The following is an 18,897-nucleotide window of genomic DNA, read 5'->3' as shown; positions in this document are numbered from 1 at the left end:
ATTTTAAAAATAACGTAACTGGAAGACATTCTAATTAATATACTTTTTTGCAAAGCACTCTGTAGTGTTTTCATGATTTGTCAATTAAATCTCTACTATGCCACTACTAAGATGCCTCAATTGCAAGTAGGCACTTTGAAGAAACGGTTCTAGAGTCTGATTATTATGCAAAGGAAAGTTATCAGGTCCTTACTAAATGACGTTGATGGATCATGATGAAAAAAGATATTTTATAAAAGTAGTTTGTAGTCACTGTAAGATGACTATTCCCATGAATACCTGGGAATCTGAGTGAAATTATTCTTTAAAAAGAAAACTAATAGTAACCTACACTGATGGACTCTTTTGCATATGTAATTTGAGACACAGCTTTCCTCTTAGCTAGATCACCTTTTAGTAAATTATTTACCTCCTGATTGATAAACAGGCAAAACCCCTCTTTGAATTTTAAAAGAGAGCCTGGTTTTACACGTGTATGTAAAGTCTGATTGCTGGCTTTTAATTTATATCAGCTACATAACAAAATATCATCTTCGTTTTAATACAATACAACACATTTCTTTCTGTTGAAGACATTGAGTAGTTTTCACTGTATCTGTGGTTTGTGTAATTATTACAAAAGTTGTATACAAAACCCTGCAAATATGCAAAAATTGCAAAATACACTCTGACAGCTAATGCTCTGAAAACACTTTATTACACAAATTACATTCAGATTCTGAAAATAGTGTTCTAACAGTGTAACCATCTAAAAATAAGACATCCCCAAAACACACCAACTGAAGAGGAAAATTAAAAAACAAATTTAAATAGAGACTTCTTTCTTTCCCTCGTTGCAATATAATGTTAGTGATTTTAAAAAAATAGGAGATTTAGCAGCTTTGTCCTCATGTAGCACAAAGTTTCTCTTCACTGCCACAGGCTGAGAATGCTGAACAGGAAAGGCACCAAAGACAGACATCGGCAATGGAAGTGCTATTGGGAAAATACTGTGTTCAAGCAGAGAAGGGGGTTATTTACATCTACAGAAAAGTCTCGATAATGTAAATGAGCAAACCTTCCATCATTAAATTCGTAATGTGAGAAGAAGAGGACCGTTTTTCTAGTCTCTGTTCACATAAAGACAATGGCACTGTTATGAACGTTTAGGAAACTCCTCAACTAGAAACAGAAGCCAACTAAATCAAAACAAAGGAAATAAAACGTGTACAGTCCCACATAGACCAGTACAGTTTACAATTAAATACGCAAAACTCTAAGCGTGCTAAAGGGAGAGGAATCTGGTATTCTTGGAAAATCTCATCAACCTAAATCAAAGGCCGTTTTCAGGAGGAAGAAAGTGAGGGTGCAGGCAGAGGTGCTGAATACTCCTCTTCCGATTCACTTCCATCATCCTCATCTTTCTCTTGGTCACTTCCCTCGGTGCTGAGGCGGTCAAACCCTTTCCGGCTGTAGCCCTTCCGGCTTGCAAAGAAATTTCCGAGGTTTAAGCCTCCACTGCCCTTGCCTGAAGAAAGCACACAATGACATGGAACTGAGGTAAAGTTTGCACAAATGATTCTCCGTCTCCTTGTAAATTCTTAAATGATAAACAGATTAGAAGTTGTAATGCCAAAGGGTAGATATTAGCAAAAAACGTGACAGAGTCAGAAAGATACTACTCCACACATTTATTAAAATAAATAAAAAAGGGGTGCCTGGGTGGCTCAGTCAGTTAAGCGTCTGCCTTCGGCTCAGGTCATGGTCCCAGGGTCCTGGGATTGAGCCCCACATTGGGCTCTCTGCTCGGCAGGGAGTCAGATTCTCCCTCTTCCTTTGTGCTCTCTCAAATAAATAAATAAAATCTTAAAAATAAATAAATAAGAAAAAAAGCTCCCCAGGATTATATATGTGTTTCTATAGGATTACTTCAGATTCATTTTTCAGCTCCTGCTTTTTTCAGGCTCTCTGGAACTGGCGTCCCTCAAGGAGCTCTTCATTTCAATGACTATATGAAAAGGTCATCTACACTATGACAAGCACTGACAGGCCAACAGGAGTGACCGAAAATTTACTGAAGACGAATGAAGCCAGATAAAAGGCAGGGGAAGAAAATTAGATGATACAGAAAGGCAAAGTAGGAAAAACTGAAACTGGGAAATCTGCTGCCAGAGCCACACACTTTGGTTTTAGTTGATGGTTTGCATTCTGCACTTAATGTTGCTGTGCTGCACACAAGGAGTTTAATTTTCTGAGAAAAAATAAGAAATATCCCCTTGCTCTTTAAAGGACATGAGCTTATTGACTTTGAGCCAAATGTGAAGGATTCTGAAAGGTCACAGGCATACCTCTAAGTCTTCCAAGCACTCTTCCTGAACTTGCCTCAAGTTTATGTTCAGAATCTGCTAGAAAAAGATGGCACATTTCAAAATGAGTCCCAATCACCCTCCTCAACCATGGGTTCAACTTTCAAAACAAAATCAGGAATTCATAAGTGATTAAAAACAAGGCCTGGCTCTTGTCTGTATGCAATTCTAAGGGCAAAAAAGGCAATATATTCTTGTGATGTATCTAAGGGCCAGATCTGGGTTTGACTCCTGCCTGTGTCTCTTACAGGCTGTGCAACGTCAGTAAGTTGCTTCTCTGAGTCTCGGTTTTCTCCCAGAGAAAAGAGGTATCAATGACAATCCCTACCTATCTGCAAGGTTTACATGGGCTACTGCATGTGATGTACTTAGAACAGTGCCTGGTGCATACACAGTACATGCTCAATAAATCTTAGTTAAATTAAATCACCAAGAATTTGTAATAATTTGGAAGCTCTGGTTATTATAACTTAGGAGTTTTTTTCTTAGGCTTTAGTCTTTCTGTCAAGAACAGAACATGTCCTGCTTGAGAAAGCTTTGGATCCATGTAGATCGTTTCTCTTTTGTATAAGACTTAACTGAAGGCAAGGACCTGAAACACAGGATATTTCCAGTCATAAAGGTGAAACGGCACCGCCCATTTCCATGAAGGATGGACATTCTTTCTTTATGGAGAGGCAGGGTTCTTAGTGGACTTTCTTTTTCCCTTCACTCTCTCGCTCTGCACTTTTTGTCCTGGCTTCCCTGAAGGGCTACCCCCTTCAGGCTGGGTCATGGAAGTGAGGCTCAGCGTTCTCCTATGAAGTCTCTAGCCAGGAGCAGAGGCAGCATCATGAAAAAGGCTAGCAAACAGACGACGGAGGAAACGTAGAAGAGTGGGTGTGGAGAGAAACAGGCAAGAAGGGAAGAATCTGCTAAGACTATTACAAGGCCAACAAATCAGACCGTAAGTTCGATAAGCATGCAGGACAGTCCTTAGTTGGCTTTGTATCCCCCGTGCCTAGCCCAGGGTCTGATGTGGAGCCGACATGCAATAAGTACGTGCTGAGTAAATATGGGAGGTCTTTGACGAGAGTTACTAAAAATTCTCATAGATTGGACAAGAACTATCCAGAACAAACGCTGAAAAAGGGTGAGAGGCTGACCTACTTTTAGAATTAAATGTATTCGATGGAACCATATAAAACTGCGATTTTTCTAAATAAAACATGATTGAATAATAATTTCATATGGTGTGACCTAGGTCTCTGCCTTCCCAACACCCTCCTGCGAACTCAGTATGCAGTGAGAGTGCCATGTCCCACAGGCTTAACAGCAAACAGGGGAGACCCAGCCTTCCTGACTCCCCAGCTACTCCTTCCAGTGTGGCTGGGTTGCCAACATCCCTGCTACCTGCCCCCAGGCCCCGTGTGTTCCTGATCCTCTGTGTATTTATCACTGTACTTACCACCCTCTATTGTCACCTTTATATGTCATCTCGTTTATTATGTGTCATCTCTTCTCTGAGCTCCATTTATTTATTCAGTCATTTTTCCAACAACTATTTCTCAAACCCCTAGAGCCAGGAACTGTTACTGGTGCTGAGGATACATCAGTAAACGAGCAAATGTAAGATTCTTGCTTTCGGAACCTTCCATCTAACTCCATGAAGACAATGGCTGTGTTTGTCTTTGCCCCCTGCTCACCAGAGTTCCATACCCATAACAGGGGCTCAAAAGTTCTTTTTTGAAGAGTTAACTGTATTTTTTTTTTTTTTTTTTGCAGAGCTTTATCGATTGCAGATGTAAAGCAAACCAGTCCTAGAAAAATTCCCTTTCACCTCTTATTAAATGGAATCCTCTGTTTTTTGTTTCTGTGTCCTTTTCTGTGTCAGGGCTTTGCCATGGGCACTGAATCCCTGCCACGGTCGCCTTGGCCTGAAATAGAATCAGATGCTATTTCTTGATCAAATGCTGCCTCCCACCCTGGCCCATGGATTCCTTCCTGGACGTAGCTGTAGACTCTTGCCTTAGGACCTGGTGACCCAGCCAAGGGACTGCTCCTGAGAGGTGAGAATCTTGGGTTGGATTATTTCTTTGTTTATCTGAATGTCTTGAAAGGAATTCAGCTCCTGGGTCCTATACAGTGATGATGATTTGATAAAATACTGACTCCAGTACTGGACCCTGCCTTGTTTGGTAAAGGAAGACTGATGGCCTAAGCTGTGAACTACCAAATGATCTATTATAGAAATAGTTGGTTTCCTGGGAAAGTTGAGGTTTAAGACAAGTATCCTCTATGACTTCTTAGGACTTTTATTACTTTATTACCAATGATTGTTCCTCAAAGTCATTGGTGGTATTGACTGAGCACTTACAATGTGACAGAAACTGTGATAAATGCTTTATGTTTATTATTTCATTTAATCCTCACACAACCTTGTGAGTGTTTTATCCCCACTTCATAGATGAGGCAACTGTGGCTTGGGGAGATTAAGTAACTTGCCCAACGTCATACAGCTAGGAGCTAAAGCCAGGACTAGGAGAGGAAAATATAAGTCCCAAATAACTGACCGAGATATTTTGAGGAGTGGGCCTGTTTCTAACATCAAGAATCTCCTCCTCCCTGACCCTCATTTATACTGACTACTACTTATCTACACAGTTTCATATGGAGACATTAACTGGGCTTATGCCAATTGCTGAAAGGCAGTATTAAAGGTTATATTTTAATCTAACTATCCAAATTTCTGAGGCTTCAGATATTTTTCTACTGTGATACTAACTATAGACAATATATGGAACATACATAATAACACCAAAAAAGGCAGAGAGCACTTAAAAAAACACTGAAAAAAATCACGACAAAACTTTGAGGATAATCAGGCCAAACACTCTTTCAAAGGTAAGTTCCATGTTCAAGGGGCTCGTTTTACTTGCCTCCAAAGGCCTTTGATTTTTTCCACCGAATATATAAGGCAATGGCCAGCAGGACAACCATCGGAATAACCAGAAGGGTTGTAATGAGAACAATGGGCACTCCCAAGCCCGGCTCTTTGATCAGTTTCTGTTTCTCTTGCATCTTCTGCAACTCTGTGGAGGCGGGTTTGTTCTCCATTTTGGTTTCAACAACTGCCTCGGAGTCTTCAGGGAAAGAAGAGTTCACAATATTCAACTGACTCAAAGATTCCAAAACCCTCCCGCCCACCACTATCCAGGCAAATCAATAACTGCTCATAAAGAACTTGTTGATGTCAGTGCATGTGGGGTTCACACTTCAATATCTGAATCTACCAAGCTACAATTACTATTGTGATTAGTACTTTCCACCCAGTGGTTTTGTACCTTTAAATTGGTTTTCTTTGATTCTGTCCTTTACTCCCTCTTGAGCTATAATTCCATAAAAAAACATATCCTCCTTTTGCATTTTTTTCAAAGTTAAAATTAACAGGCAGCATGGCGCAGGGCAAAGAATTGGTGTGCATACTGGAGTCAAATGAATCTGGGCTGAAATCCCAGTTCTCCTACAGAACTAGCTATGTAACTTTGGGCAAGTTACTTAAGTGGTCTGGGCCTTAGTAACCTCATCTGTAGAACTGTCATGATAAAAAAGACACCTCCTTCATAAAACTGTTTATCTTAGAGAAGGTGCTTAGTAAGTATGGTTCCTTGAATCTTTGGTTTTTGAATCTTATTAATGGTCAATGAGTTATTGGTACATCACATGCATAGTTGCACACATTAATTCTAGGATTACAAACTGGAAAAAGAACCTTTTCAGGTTCTTTTATACAGTTCCCAGCAAGCCATGAGGGTACACAGGTGCACTGTATATCATATTGTTGTTGATGAAAATAGCTTATAGAACAATTCTCTGATACTGACCGGTACTGGGCAGGTATTAGGCCTAATGTGCTTTTTGGGAACTGATACAATGAAACCATATAAGCTGCTTCAGGGATTTCAGTAACTACTGACTTGAAAATGAGGTTGAGCCTTGAGACGTTCTTGCCCTGTGGAAGCACATATGTGTACTTGTACAAAAACCCTAGTGTGCAAAGGCTAGAAGTTTCAACCACATATTTGCCAAAAGACTCACAAGGTTTCTGGAAGGTCAGTTTTTTTGGTGTGCCCTTCTGCTCTATGATACAGAGTGTATCACATGGCCTCAGGGAAATTTTGACCAAGTGGCAGGAATATCTTTGGTTAACGTTTAATGTGTATAGACACAGCTTAGCAGCTTGCTGGACATTTCTCCAAGGAAGCATTTCTCAAATTACTTAAGACACTATAAACGCAATTTGTGATACACACAAATGGCAGGTCCCAGTTTTTTGCTTCCATGTTCTGAGCCAGCTTCCCTCACGGTCTCAATTCTATCTTCTGAGCACTTCGCACAGTTTCAGGCAATGTCCTCATTTGATCGTTACACCAAGCCTAGGAGTAAGCACTATCACCATTTTACAGATGGCCTCACAGTCCTCATGTCCTTCCCTCTAATGGGCATGGTTAAGGGGAGGCCATGATTTCTCCTCTTTGTCCACTGGAATGGCTCTTGAAACTTCAGCAGGAGAGCAGGAAAGGGATTGGCTTGTAGATTTAGATGGTTCACATTTAACCTGTCTAGCTCTGTTTCCAAGAGGAATGTAAGTATGATTCTCACTCTCCCTGCCTACTAACTGTTGTGTCTTTTTCTTCATTACAGTGGGAGAGATACGCAAATTGTTCTGTTTTATTTAAGCTCCTTCTATATTTAAGTAGGAAAATAGTAATAAATAGAGGGTAGGATTAAAAAATAGACCAAAGATGTAGATTGGTGGTCAAGAACTTGTTGCCTTGAAAGAGGGATTTGTTTCTATATGAAGGTGACTATAACCAGAGTAATCACGTAGCATTTTCTGTCATTAGGGGTTTACCTATACCAAAGACAACGGCTGTACCAGCTCCTATCTAGTTTCCTCTGTAAGGCACAGCAAGGACTGGGCTCCAGGAAAAGGAAACAAGAACTAGAAAGTAGGTGACAGACTAAAGGAATCGTTTAGGATTGACAGAGAGTGTGCTGAGAATGAGGTAATGAACTTGCTAAGATACACACTCTGCACTTTAGAAATTCTTGATTTCCACACCCCTCCTGGTTCTTTGAGTGTCATCTACTAAAAATATTTGAACAGTCTCACTTTTGGAACCCACTGAAGTATGCTTAGATTTTTAAACGATTCTCTACATTTTAAAGAAAGAGGGTAAAAAATTTAAATTTCCCAATCTAAAAAACAAACAAAAAAGCAATATTGGTGCTCTTTCTCAGGAACCTTTATAAGTGGAGTAAAAAGTCTGAAAAATAGTTATGATTTAAGATTCTAGGAATTTCTTTCAAAGCATTAATAATTGAAAATTCTGCCAATTTTACTCTTTATCCTAAATTCTTTAATTAAAAATTCTTTAATTAAAAATTAAACTCTTTAATTTGGAACACCCCTGATGAAGGAACAGTGAAGAAGCTCTACCACTGGCCAGAAGCTGGGGCTTCTGGAAGGTAGGGGGTGTCTCATATAATGTTTTCTATCATAGAAGATGCCAGTTGTATTCCATTGAAAACAAAAATGTCTTCAAACAAGTTCTTCTGGTATCCTTATAGATACTTGGAAATAAATATAATTTTGAAAAGACAATGTATAGAAGTTTTTTTCCTTCTTTAAAGCACTGAGTTTAGAAAGGGAAGCTAGGTGCATTCTTGTGTGAGCTCCCACATACAAGCATGTGCGTGTTTCTTTTCCCTGGAGAGAAGGGAAGTCCAGAGACCAGCTGGAATTGGAATAACTCAGACAGTAAAGGAGAGACATTCTTAATACAGGAACCCAGCAACTAATACCCAGTTCATTACAGACAGAACTGAAGGCTGAAGCTTTTAGATGGCATACTATGAAGTAGCAGGGAAAGTGCACATAGCACCAATGAGATTACTCTGTCCTCCCTCCCTCCCTAATTTTTTTTCTTTAATGCAATGTGCTTCCCCTATAATCTGTTGTTCTCTATAAGGCCTAAGATACTAACTGCACTAGAGAGTTTCTTTTTATTTTATTGAGACTGATTCACCATCATCATCTTTTATTTTGGGGAGGGAGGAGTGAAGGCTATGATTTTGGTGGGACATTGGCATATCTGTTTTGTCCCTAGCAACTTTATTTGAAAACCCCTTTCCTAAGCTTCTGATCATCACAAATTCTCTTATCCCTGCAACTCCCTGTGAACACGCTGGCTCCGAAACACTGTTATTATTCGACAGTTATGTGACCATTCACAGTGGGGGCAAGTGTCATCAGAGGTTACTCCAAGTTGGAAATTTGTAAGTCTGCTAAATCTGGGATGTTTCTCCCTCTCTTTTGTAAGAAGTGGTTTAAATTAACCTTCCAGATTTTGATAAAAGACAAACTTTTGGGGATTCAGCATGATTTGTATTCCTTTCTATAATAAGAAAATAATCTTAAAAAAAGAAAGATTTAATGAGAGTCATATGGGTTCAAAGAGGACTAGAACAAACCTCATTTGTGTTTGGGTATTCCTAGTTATTAAAATGGGACTGTCATGACGAGATATTTCAATAACATTTACTATTTGAACTTCTGTGTTCTGCCACAAGGCTGGGAGGTTCTCTGACCGAATGCAGTCAGTGCTGTGCACTGAGGAAAGAGGAAATGGCCTGGGGAGAGCCTTGTTCATCCTTCATTGGCCAGGCAAGAAGAGATGAGTGTGGTTGAGCTGTTCTCAACAAGTCAAGCAGTATAATCTAGGATTTTTTTTTTTTTTTGGTGGGATTTATTTAAACAGAAATGGTTTGGCAGTTATCACATGGTTGGTGTAAGGAGTTAACTTAGTAATTTTTGTACAGCTCATTGTTTGTGCTCCGTAAGTGAGAGCTATTACTACTAATAATATCTTTATTCTAGAGCAAACAGCTCACCAATACTTCTATATGTAACAATCATAGAAAAATAAAGGACCAGGAACTCTTTGATATGGGTGTGGTATGAATGTCACTTAGTATACTGAGTCACCTGGGTTGAATCTCTACAAATGCCAAACAATTGCTATTTATTTATTTTATAGTATTATCTTACCCCTTCAACCTTGAGCCGGCTATATTCTCTTATCTGCCTACATAAAACCCCTAAACTCCCTCTTGGTTCTTGCTTCTTTGCATCTTTTTCCACCTGCTTTCACGAGAAAGGAAAACAAGTAAGCCTAGGGTTAGGCCTGAATATCTAGGCGAATCATTAGTTGCGAATCATAGCAACTAATAATAATGGAATCACTTTGCTACTTAAACATTAGGAGCACCTTTAGTGAGTTCTTAACTTCACATGACCATGTCAAAACCCTGCAGATAGGAGAACATGTACAAATATAAACTGATCCTAGGAAAGGGAGAAAATAATTCGACTGGGATTCCTACTAAAACCAGTAATTGCTTACCAGTAGCTAAATTCCATTTCCCATTCCTGATAGTATTTACTAAAGCTATACTTATTTGTATATATGTATATGTATGCACACACACACATACACACACACACACAAACACGTACACACACACTCCTTGTAGGTTATAAGTCTCTTGAAGTCAGGCACAGTTTGATTTCCCTTAAGCCCATTATAGTGCCTTATATTTGGATGGCCCTCAGTAAATGTTGGGAGGCAAATGGTGCTAAGATTGGTGCTTAGGGAGCAGCTCATCTTTTCAGGCCCCTATCACAGTAACTCACTCATTTAGACTAGAGCCCACTAAGGAAGGCCTTTTCCAGTATATACTGGATGGTATTTTCCCGCTTGCCTGAGGTTAATGTACTTCTAAAAGTGACTGACTTACTTTTTTTCTCCCTGAGTGTCTCTGGCCCACTTGTTACAGAATCACTTTCTATCACCTGAAATCAGTGAATCTGAGCTCATTACTACCACTCCATTTATCAGAGGAAACAGTGGCAACATGCAGGTTTAAAAGCTCAGTACATAGGAGAAGTTATGGATAATTTACCAAATTATATTATATTTTTAGTCTGATCATTTTTCAAGTGCAATCAAGAGCCATAAAAGAATTCAGCATAAATAGCTTGGGTTTCAGAGTCATAAGAGACCAACCTTTGGTTTCCTGGACCTCAATGCCAGCCTTTTTAACTGATCGATGTTCCATTTCTGTAACAACACAGCAAAGGAAAAAAAAAATCAGAAACTCCAAAAAACCTTGAAAACTTAATTTTGACATTAATTTTACTCAGTGGAAAATATTTCTTCAATTCATCAAATGCACTATCATATTACGGAAGAGTTTAAGACAAACCACTAATTAGGTGCCAGACCCATGAGTCCTGGATACAATTTCCTAGCAAAAGCTGAAATATTTCTAAACTCTTCATATTTAAAATGAGATTTTCCTTGTGGAGTGAATTCATAATGTATTATTTCTGAAACATCAAGTGGTTCTGTTTTCATGTGGACATCTAGACTGATGACTAATTCTGCCACGTTTTATCACCAGTCTTCTAACTCACCTAAATAGGTTTGACTAGTTAAATACTAGAATGCAAATACACGAGACATTTGTGTAGCTTCTGATGGCAGCCTTACTGTTCCAAAAGGAGATTTATTATTCAGGTGCAATATGGACTACACACAGGGTTCTTCTCTTTCAAAGCTGAATGCTACACTGTAGCGCTTCTCAACTTGGGAAGCCTTTCCAAAATACACATATTATCACCCCACTCCTTTCTATAGATCTTAGAGTGGGGTCTGGCCATGTGTGTCATGAGAGCCCTCCCCAGGGGACTTGGATATGCATCTCTGTTGAGTACAGGCTACTAGGGTGGTATCAAGAGCCTTAGACCAGAATCTGAAGGAGTTTAAGTATCATGTTGCTACCTATAAAATGAAGGTGCAGTCTAGATTTCTGAGGTCTTTTCTAGCCTGAAAGGTATTCATTCTTTTTTTTTTTTTTTTTAATTCTTAAAAGCCTGGGTTTAGTCCTGGAATTGGGAATTATCCATCTCTCTCTTTGCTTTCCTGTCTGCCTATACCCTCTGGTTCCTCTTTGAGGAGGTAGGTGGTGGGAGACTACACTGCGAGGGGAATGGAAAGCTATTGATGGGGAGTGGAATAGGCCATGCACACCTCTGTGCACTTAACCTTAACTGGGTCCTTATTACAAAATGGCAAAAGCTACTCAAAGGACAATTCTGAAGATCAAATTTACTTGGGCTCCAAGATCTGTATGGTATCTGATTAAAGTTTTTGGACTCCTGATTTTACTTTTGTTATAAGTTACATTTTTTCCTTGCTGTAATTTTTGCTTTTCCTTATTATAATTAGCATTTATCTTCACCAATTCCAAATGTCCTTATTATTTCTCTAAAATTGCCTGTTGCAGCTCCTGATACCTCAAATTTACCATTCCTTTCCTTACCTCCATCTTCTCCTATGGTTTGGACCCTGCCATATTTTAAAAGCATCTCTGAACCTTGGGTTTTGTGGCCTATTAAATGCATTTATTATGCTTGAATCTAGAAAGCTTATGTTTCTTAGTATGATATCAGAAGTTAGGTTAGTATACTTTTCAAGAATTAGAAATAATGTCCACATTGCAATTAGAAAATCCCCAAACTAGCTGGCTTGGTCCCAACAGAGAAGCTCTTCTGTCCCCAGACATACTTTTGAGTTACATGAAATAACAGTTCGGTATTTTGAACAAGCTGCAGCCTAGAGGGAAAAACTCAGGGTGCTTCCTGCTTGGGGTAATCTGTGTCTGACACGGAGGCTGGAGCTCCTTGATGCTCAGCAGCCCCTGCGAGCTGAAGAGCCACACGGGAAGTGATAGCAGTGTGGAAGCCAGTCAGCCCCTCTGTTTGGCCAAAGCTGTCATGTCCCTCTGGAACTAAGCTGGAATTAACACTGGCTTTCAATGTAACAGACATTACTCCAGGCGTCAAGAATTTCCTGTGGAAACAAGGGGATAACTGCCAGGAAAAAAAAAAAAAAAAAGCTGTTTCTCCCTACTTTTTAAATATTAATTTAAACCCTGAAATGAAACCGAACAGGTCTTTTAACAACCACCAATTCTATTTTGATTTCCTACTCCTATCAGTAAAAAGAGAAGGAAATGCAAATTTTTTTTCACATGCTTTGAGGCAATAAAGCTGAGGGAAGATATGGACAGGAACACTGTCAACACCATACTTTCAGTCAAGGTGAACTTCCAGACAGCGTTGGTGTGAGCGTCTCCCACGTAGACGGTCCCGTCTCCAGACGCAGCAATATCGTGAGGCATGTCAAAGTGCTGCCGAAAGAAGAACACACAGGGCGGGGCGGGGGCGGGGGGGGGGGCGGCGGTGGTGAGCCTCTCCTTGAATTCTTCAGGGAAAGGCAGGAAAACAAAGCAAAGCACACAACAAAGCAATAAGCCTATTAATCAAACCAAACAAACTATAATTCCATCCAAGCAGCTCTAGGCCAAGAAGAGGCATTCACTCACTCACTAGGCACTGACTCTAGCCACTGGAAAATGCGAAGGGACCCTCACCACTGACTTTCAAGTCTTTTAAAATTGAACATTTATAAGATTATTGTTTTCCAGTTTTGCTTACTCGGTGTTCCATTATCTACCTATTTATTTCTTTTTTTGCCTTCATGTTTCTTTTTTCTTTCAATCACTATCACATTTGCCTGTTTTAATCTACACAAGTAAAAAAAAGACCGAGTATTGATTTTTATTATTATTCATTGAGGGGAATAACAATAACAATAATAATAATACTTCCCATCCTATACGCTTCCTGAAAAACTATTTATACGTTTCTGATGAGAAGAGTCACTTCCAAGACTCAGGGCCTTCAGACTATTTCTGAAGTGCATTTCAGGAGAGAGGCAGCAGCGTGGGGATTGTTACTGCCCAGGCTTGCAGTATTTTCAGTCAGCAAAGGGAAACAAATTGAGTGTTACCTCCAAGTACGTCCTGGGCTTTTTTATTTTTTTTTTTACCTACTTTAGATATTCAGTGTCTCAATATGTCTTTCTTCCTGCCATATTTCCATTTCAAATCACAGCCCTCTCAGTCATGAGCACATAAGAGATAGGGGGGTACTTTCTGTGACTTTCTCGTGGTCACCAAACTAGTTCCTGGAAAAGCAACCTTAAAATGTTGTACTGTTGCCATTTCTGTCTGGCAACTGAAGCTTTCAAAAGTGCCACTTGGCCACCAGTTGGCAGGACATGGATGATTTTTTTTCACTGTTGAGGCTAGGAGGCCCGTCTTAGTATACAGTTCTCAAAAAAAATGACCAGTGCGTATGAACAGGAGCACATCCCGACTCTGGTCCTCTCAGGTGGCATCTGCCCGCGCCGGTGTGCTAAGTACAAAGGGCGCTAACGAGGCAAACTACTGTTCTTAGCTCACTTTAGGCGGGGCAGAATACCCGCTGTGGAGATACTATTATGCTTGGAAAGTCATCAGCAGTTTGTCACATTGAAAAGAAAAATGAGACAGCCATGCCAAGTAGGCTCATTCCTTCATACTATCAAATGAGCTGTGACAAACGTGCATGAGAAGAACAGAAAGCCAGAAATCAAAATGTTGCCTTGTTGCTCTCACAAGCCAGTCATTAAATGTTCATCTTTATTTTGGGTTCAGCTAATAGGTGGCAACAGGCTTGCCAATTATAGGCAGTTCCTCTTCTATACCAAAATATGTTCTTAGAAACTGCTTTGCAAAACATATGCTTGTAAAGTGCTTCATATTTTCTGATAGGAAAAATAATCTAATAGAACAAAGGTGAGGGGGGAAATGTGTGAACTATTCATTGGCTAAGGATTTTGCTTTAAATAAATCACAATATGTCATCGATTCAAGGCTACAATAACAATAAACCTCTATCTGTGGTCCTCAAACGGATCCAGGGAGCCAAGGGTTCTGTTGGAAATACTCTGTGGCCATTAGGGGGTTCAGGAGGAGGACAGTGGATAGGACTTTGGGACCTCTATTCTTACTGCAATCAGAAGGATTCAACTGTAATCTTTTTAATGAACTTTTCTACTCCTTTGTGTCATTTGAAACAGAAAATCGCATTGTTAAGCTTTAGGATTAAGCTTGAGGATCTCAGAGTTGAATGAATTTAAAGATCTTCCAATTCAGGCTTTGTAAATTCTTCCGAGGTTTCTTCTCTCTTCTGTTGAGGTACCCCTCCCTAACAAAGTCAAACTGACAAGAGAGAGAATGACAGCATCCTCCTGGGGCATCTGGTGACATTGCCCAGGGCAACCTGCTCTCAAAATCTTATATTTTGTCTTAAAAATTCATAAGGGATTTGTGTTCTCAGAATCATAACTATGTTTGCTTTAACACCACATCATGTTTAAACTTAACATTAAGTCAAATAGTTCTCTAAGAAGTTGCACCAAGTTATGTTGTAGTTTAATGCATCCTGTGGTGTACCAATGTGCACCTCAGGGGATTAAAAGGTTAAACACATTCTAGGGTCTAAAGACTTGCGTATAAGATCCAGGTGTGCTACTTACTAGGTAGCTTTGGATAAATAATTTCCCTTATGTGAAACTTTGAGCTCGAATACTGTCAAATATTGTAAATTTTATATTTATTTATTTTTTATTTATTCATTTGAGACACAGAGATACAGAGAGAGAGAGAGAGTATGAGCAGGGGTAGAGGCAGAGGCAGAAGGAGAGGGAGAAGCAGGCTCCCCGCTGAGCCAGGAGCCCGATGTGGGGCTCCATCCAGGATCCTGGGATCATGACCTGAGCCGAAGGCAGACGCTTAGCCATCTGAGCCACCGAGGAGCCCCAAATATTGTAAATTTTAATCTCCATTGTTAAGGCTGGAGAAACAACATAAATCTGGGCTGTTTTTTTCTTTTCTTTTTGGTATGGAGTGGCAGGGATCATTCCCTTCCATATGAGCTGCCTTGCAAAAGAAAGAAGACAAAAAAAATGCAAGCCTGAAGGGTGTGTATGCAAGCAGATGGATGTTAGGGATCATAGTCTTTCTTGTGATTATGGGGAGAAGAAAGTGGGAGGTAACTGTGTATCTTTTGCCCTCATACCTTTTTGATACCACTTCACAGAACCATCCTTTTTATTGTCCTACTGTCTCAGCCTCCTTGCATAGACATAAAAATGGAGCTCATATGTTCAGGCACAAACTTTTCTGAAGAATGTAATAGAAGAAGGAGAACTGAAGTACACAAGGAAGTAAGTGGTGGACAGGCATACACAGAGCTGCAGACACATTATGTAAAACTTGACTTTTGATTTGAAGGAAGAATCTCTTCTTACATAGGAGTCAATATACCATATGAGTTCCTTCAAACCAATTTAATCTTTGTGATGATAATGTAATTAAATGGCAATTGTGAGAGATTCATAAACTGATTTTCGTTTACTGAATCAACACAGAACAAATTTCTAGATTTTGGTGTAATATCAGTTCTTGTTTATTGAAAGGAAAAGCAAATTTCACCTCGGAGTTAGGCTCTCTTTTTAAGTTTGCTGTACTGACTTACATATTGTGACTTACTCATTGTTGAATGTCTGGTGAATGCTAATGTTTAGGCATAATGCTTTCTGAGGTTTTCATTTCATGGCTGTTCATATGAGAATAAGGTTTTTATGAGAATAAGGCTCATTTAGAATTTAGTTTCTTATGTAGCACACAGTTTTGCTTTCTCGATGCATATTTGAATTGAAAGTTAATGTCCTTGGTTGACAGAGTATATTATTATTAAAAGAAAAATCAAAGCAAACACCACACTAATACAAAGTGAAGACATAAAAGAAAGTTAAATCTCTCACTGTATCAATAGATACGAGGAAGTTAAAACTCAGAGGGGCAAAATAATGAAGATCAGATAATCAGTAAGGATCTGAAACACTACTGAAGTAAAATATATATTATCAATGTAATGAATTTCTGAAGGGCTACTATCATTAGATATTTGATTCTTTACTGCTTTTCAGGTGAGATAGTGTGAAAAGTCCTATTTGTTGTGTATGAACAGAAACACGAAGAAAAAGGGAATTTGTACTGCAATCTTTCGTTCAGACTCAGCTTGGTTCAGTTCAGATCCTGTAACTTTTGCTAAAACTCCATTTGAGGATGAGGCTGTGTAGGCTCTGTCCTGTTCTGTTCACCATCATATCCTCAGAATCTAGCATGGTGCCTGACATGGGGCAGAAACTTAATAAATATCTCTAGAATGAATTCTGATCAATCCCAGCCTAGCTGTCAGTATTCTAACAGAAAAATTTCTCAAATATTGAGGCATTTTGAAGTTTTTTTTAATATAGCAAATTTGTTATTTTAAAGAATACTGTTATGAGTATGGAGATAGAGTTTGTCCAGTGCTTCATGATAGTTGCACTTTGATCCAAGTAAAGCCAATATATCTTTACATGTTTTGGAAAAAATAACTCTCATTTGCAGCACTGTAGCAAGCTGAGTATTCTAAAATCAGCCACAGGCATATGCAGGCAGTGTATGTGAGCATTCTGATCATTCTGGCAGCCCGGTCAGATTACAGAGAGGGTACACGGAAGAGACGGAAGGGCGACGGGCATGGCGAACCAGTCAGGGTGTGTGTAAAAAGCACTATTAGAATAAGCAGTGGTAAACCATTTGTGAAGTCACAATTAGCCTTTAGTCTCTGTCCTAAACCAAGCCTTGAGGACTTGAATAAATTCCAGAAAGTGCTATTTTCAAGTCTTGTTGCTCAATGCAGTAGCAGCATACAAAAAGCAAACAAGATTTCTGTTGGATCTAAGAGAACTACAAAAGTACAATTTAACATACTGTGTGGTATCCTCTCTACTTGGATGAAAGCAGGAAAAGACTTATTTTTTTGGTATTTTAACTACAGTGAATTTCAACCTGCTCTGGTGTGCAAAGTCTACTCAGAACCTTAGAAATGCATACAGTGTTACTTTGCATCTGAAGAAACTGATCTAAGAACAGACAAGGATATTTATTCTAAACAAAACATAGTAATAGGAAACTCCTAAAAACATAGTTAAGAAAGTTATCACATCTCCTTAAAGTTTTTAAAAATCATTCAGGTACAAATTGAATGCCAAGATTCGTATCTTAGTTTATTCTCATGACAACAGATACCTAGGCAATGTATGTGAATACCTTGCGCACTGGCTTGAAGACATCTATAATTTCCCCACTGGAAAAGTTCATCACAAATCCCTGTACAGGTTCTTGGTCCCCGAAGAAAGGCTTCCCATTCACCGCAAAGAGCAAACCTGTGACAATACTTCCAGTTAACCTTTCTTTAAAATATGGAGGAGACTGGCCTTCAAATATATGCATGTACATTACACAAACAATTGACTTCAGGTGGTCAGCCTAGTCCCTACAATTGAAAACAAAAGTAGAAAATAAAATACTAAGCAAATTTATCTTGAATAATAAGAACAGGGGCAAACAAGTTAGTTAAGGCACTAACCTCCTTATAATAGGAAAACCAGGAACTTCAAGGCCTTTTCCACTTAGGAAGCCGGTAGAAATCAGGAATACACAGGTAGTGATATAGATACAGAGACATATGGTTATCACAGACATCCTAGTGATAACCTTTAAGTCAGTCACTGTGGGATATCAGATCTTTTAAAAAATAAGTACTATATGCTATCGCTACGAGGAGAATCAAGAAAAAAATACACAAAGGCAGCAAGTGAAGTTACGGTAGAAACATAATAATCTGAGTTTAAACAACTGAAGTCTGAAAATGTGAGACGCGCACTTCAGATTATCAAAGACTTATTTTTTCCTAATTAAAAAAATTAGACCATCTTTTTTAATATTAATTCCATGAATACTTTGTATAGCAAAGTTATATTTCTTAATGTAGTAGTGCTTATACAAAATAATAGAAACCGTGATGTTTGGGTTAAATAAACACTTCAGATGATTGAATATTATGTTTTAAAGAATTAAAACACAATAAAATATACATCGCACTGAACTGCTAAGATCTTTTCATCTTTTTTTTAAAGGATTTCAGGAAAAGGTTCTTTAGCATATCATACTAAGAAAAAAATCAACATATCAGCATCAGTTATTATTGTGCAATACTGCAGAGGGAATTCCAATTATAATACACTTTGTCTTTGCTTATATTCTATTTTTAACCAGATTTTCTCTCATAGTCTTAGTGTTTTTCTCCCATTTGATTTATTTTTAGTCACCATGAACTTGACCACCCTCCTTATTAAGTGGATGGTCTTGCCAAATTTATTCTTTAACGTATGAAGTAAAAACGAACATGAGAATTTTTCACTGACATTAATGAGAGTCTTTTATTATTTTGTTACTTGTTCCTTGTGGAAGCCAAACTTGCTCCTTAATCTGGTCACCTGAGTCTCTTTACTCCATTTCCTAAATACATTGGGGCATGCTTGGGAAGAGAGCAGGCATATGCAACTTTAATAGTATAAGAAATGTAAACATAATAGCGATGACTACAAATAGTCAATGCTACTTTAATAGAGGTACACATATATTTATGAAATACATTGTA

At 38.8% G+C, this 18,897-nt stretch overlaps 1 protein-coding gene across 11 annotated transcripts in view; it reads right to left on the bottom strand.

Annotated features, from left to right (window-relative positions):
- Positions 1 to 484: 484 nt before the first annotated feature.
- Positions 485 to 18,897, bottom strand: part of PAM (peptidylglycine alpha-amidating monooxygenase) — a 282,875-nt gene continuing 264,462 nt past the window's right edge. For 2 of the 11 annotated variants that reach the window (XM_021701584.1, XM_021701620.1), the window contains 6 exons: positions 17,505 to 17,620; positions 12,545 to 12,644; positions 10,457 to 10,510; positions 5,264 to 5,467; positions 2,328 to 2,381; positions 485 to 1,507 (listed from right to left, as the gene is read on the bottom strand). In XM_021701584.1, coding sequence (XP_021557259.1) covers positions 1,326 to 1,507; positions 2,328 to 2,381; positions 5,264 to 5,467; positions 10,457 to 10,510; positions 12,545 to 12,644; positions 17,505 to 17,620 — 710 coding nt within the window. In that variant the 3' untranslated portion in view covers positions 485 to 1,325. Of the gene's footprint in view, positions 1,508 to 2,327; positions 2,385 to 5,263; positions 5,468 to 10,456; positions 10,511 to 12,544; positions 12,645 to 17,504; positions 17,621 to 18,897 lie in introns of all 11 variants that reach the window. The other 9 variants (XM_021701592.1, XM_021701624.1, XM_021701600.1 and 6 more) reach the window with 5 other exon arrangements.

Source organism: Neomonachus schauinslandi, chromosome 7 (genome assembly GCF_002201575.2).
Source record: "Neomonachus schauinslandi chromosome 7, ASM220157v2, whole genome shotgun sequence".
NCBI lineage: Eukaryota > Metazoa > Chordata > Mammalia > Carnivora > Phocidae > Neomonachus > Neomonachus schauinslandi.
Note: the sequence above shows the minus strand (reverse complement) of the source record. Positions and strands in the feature narration are given on the sequence as shown.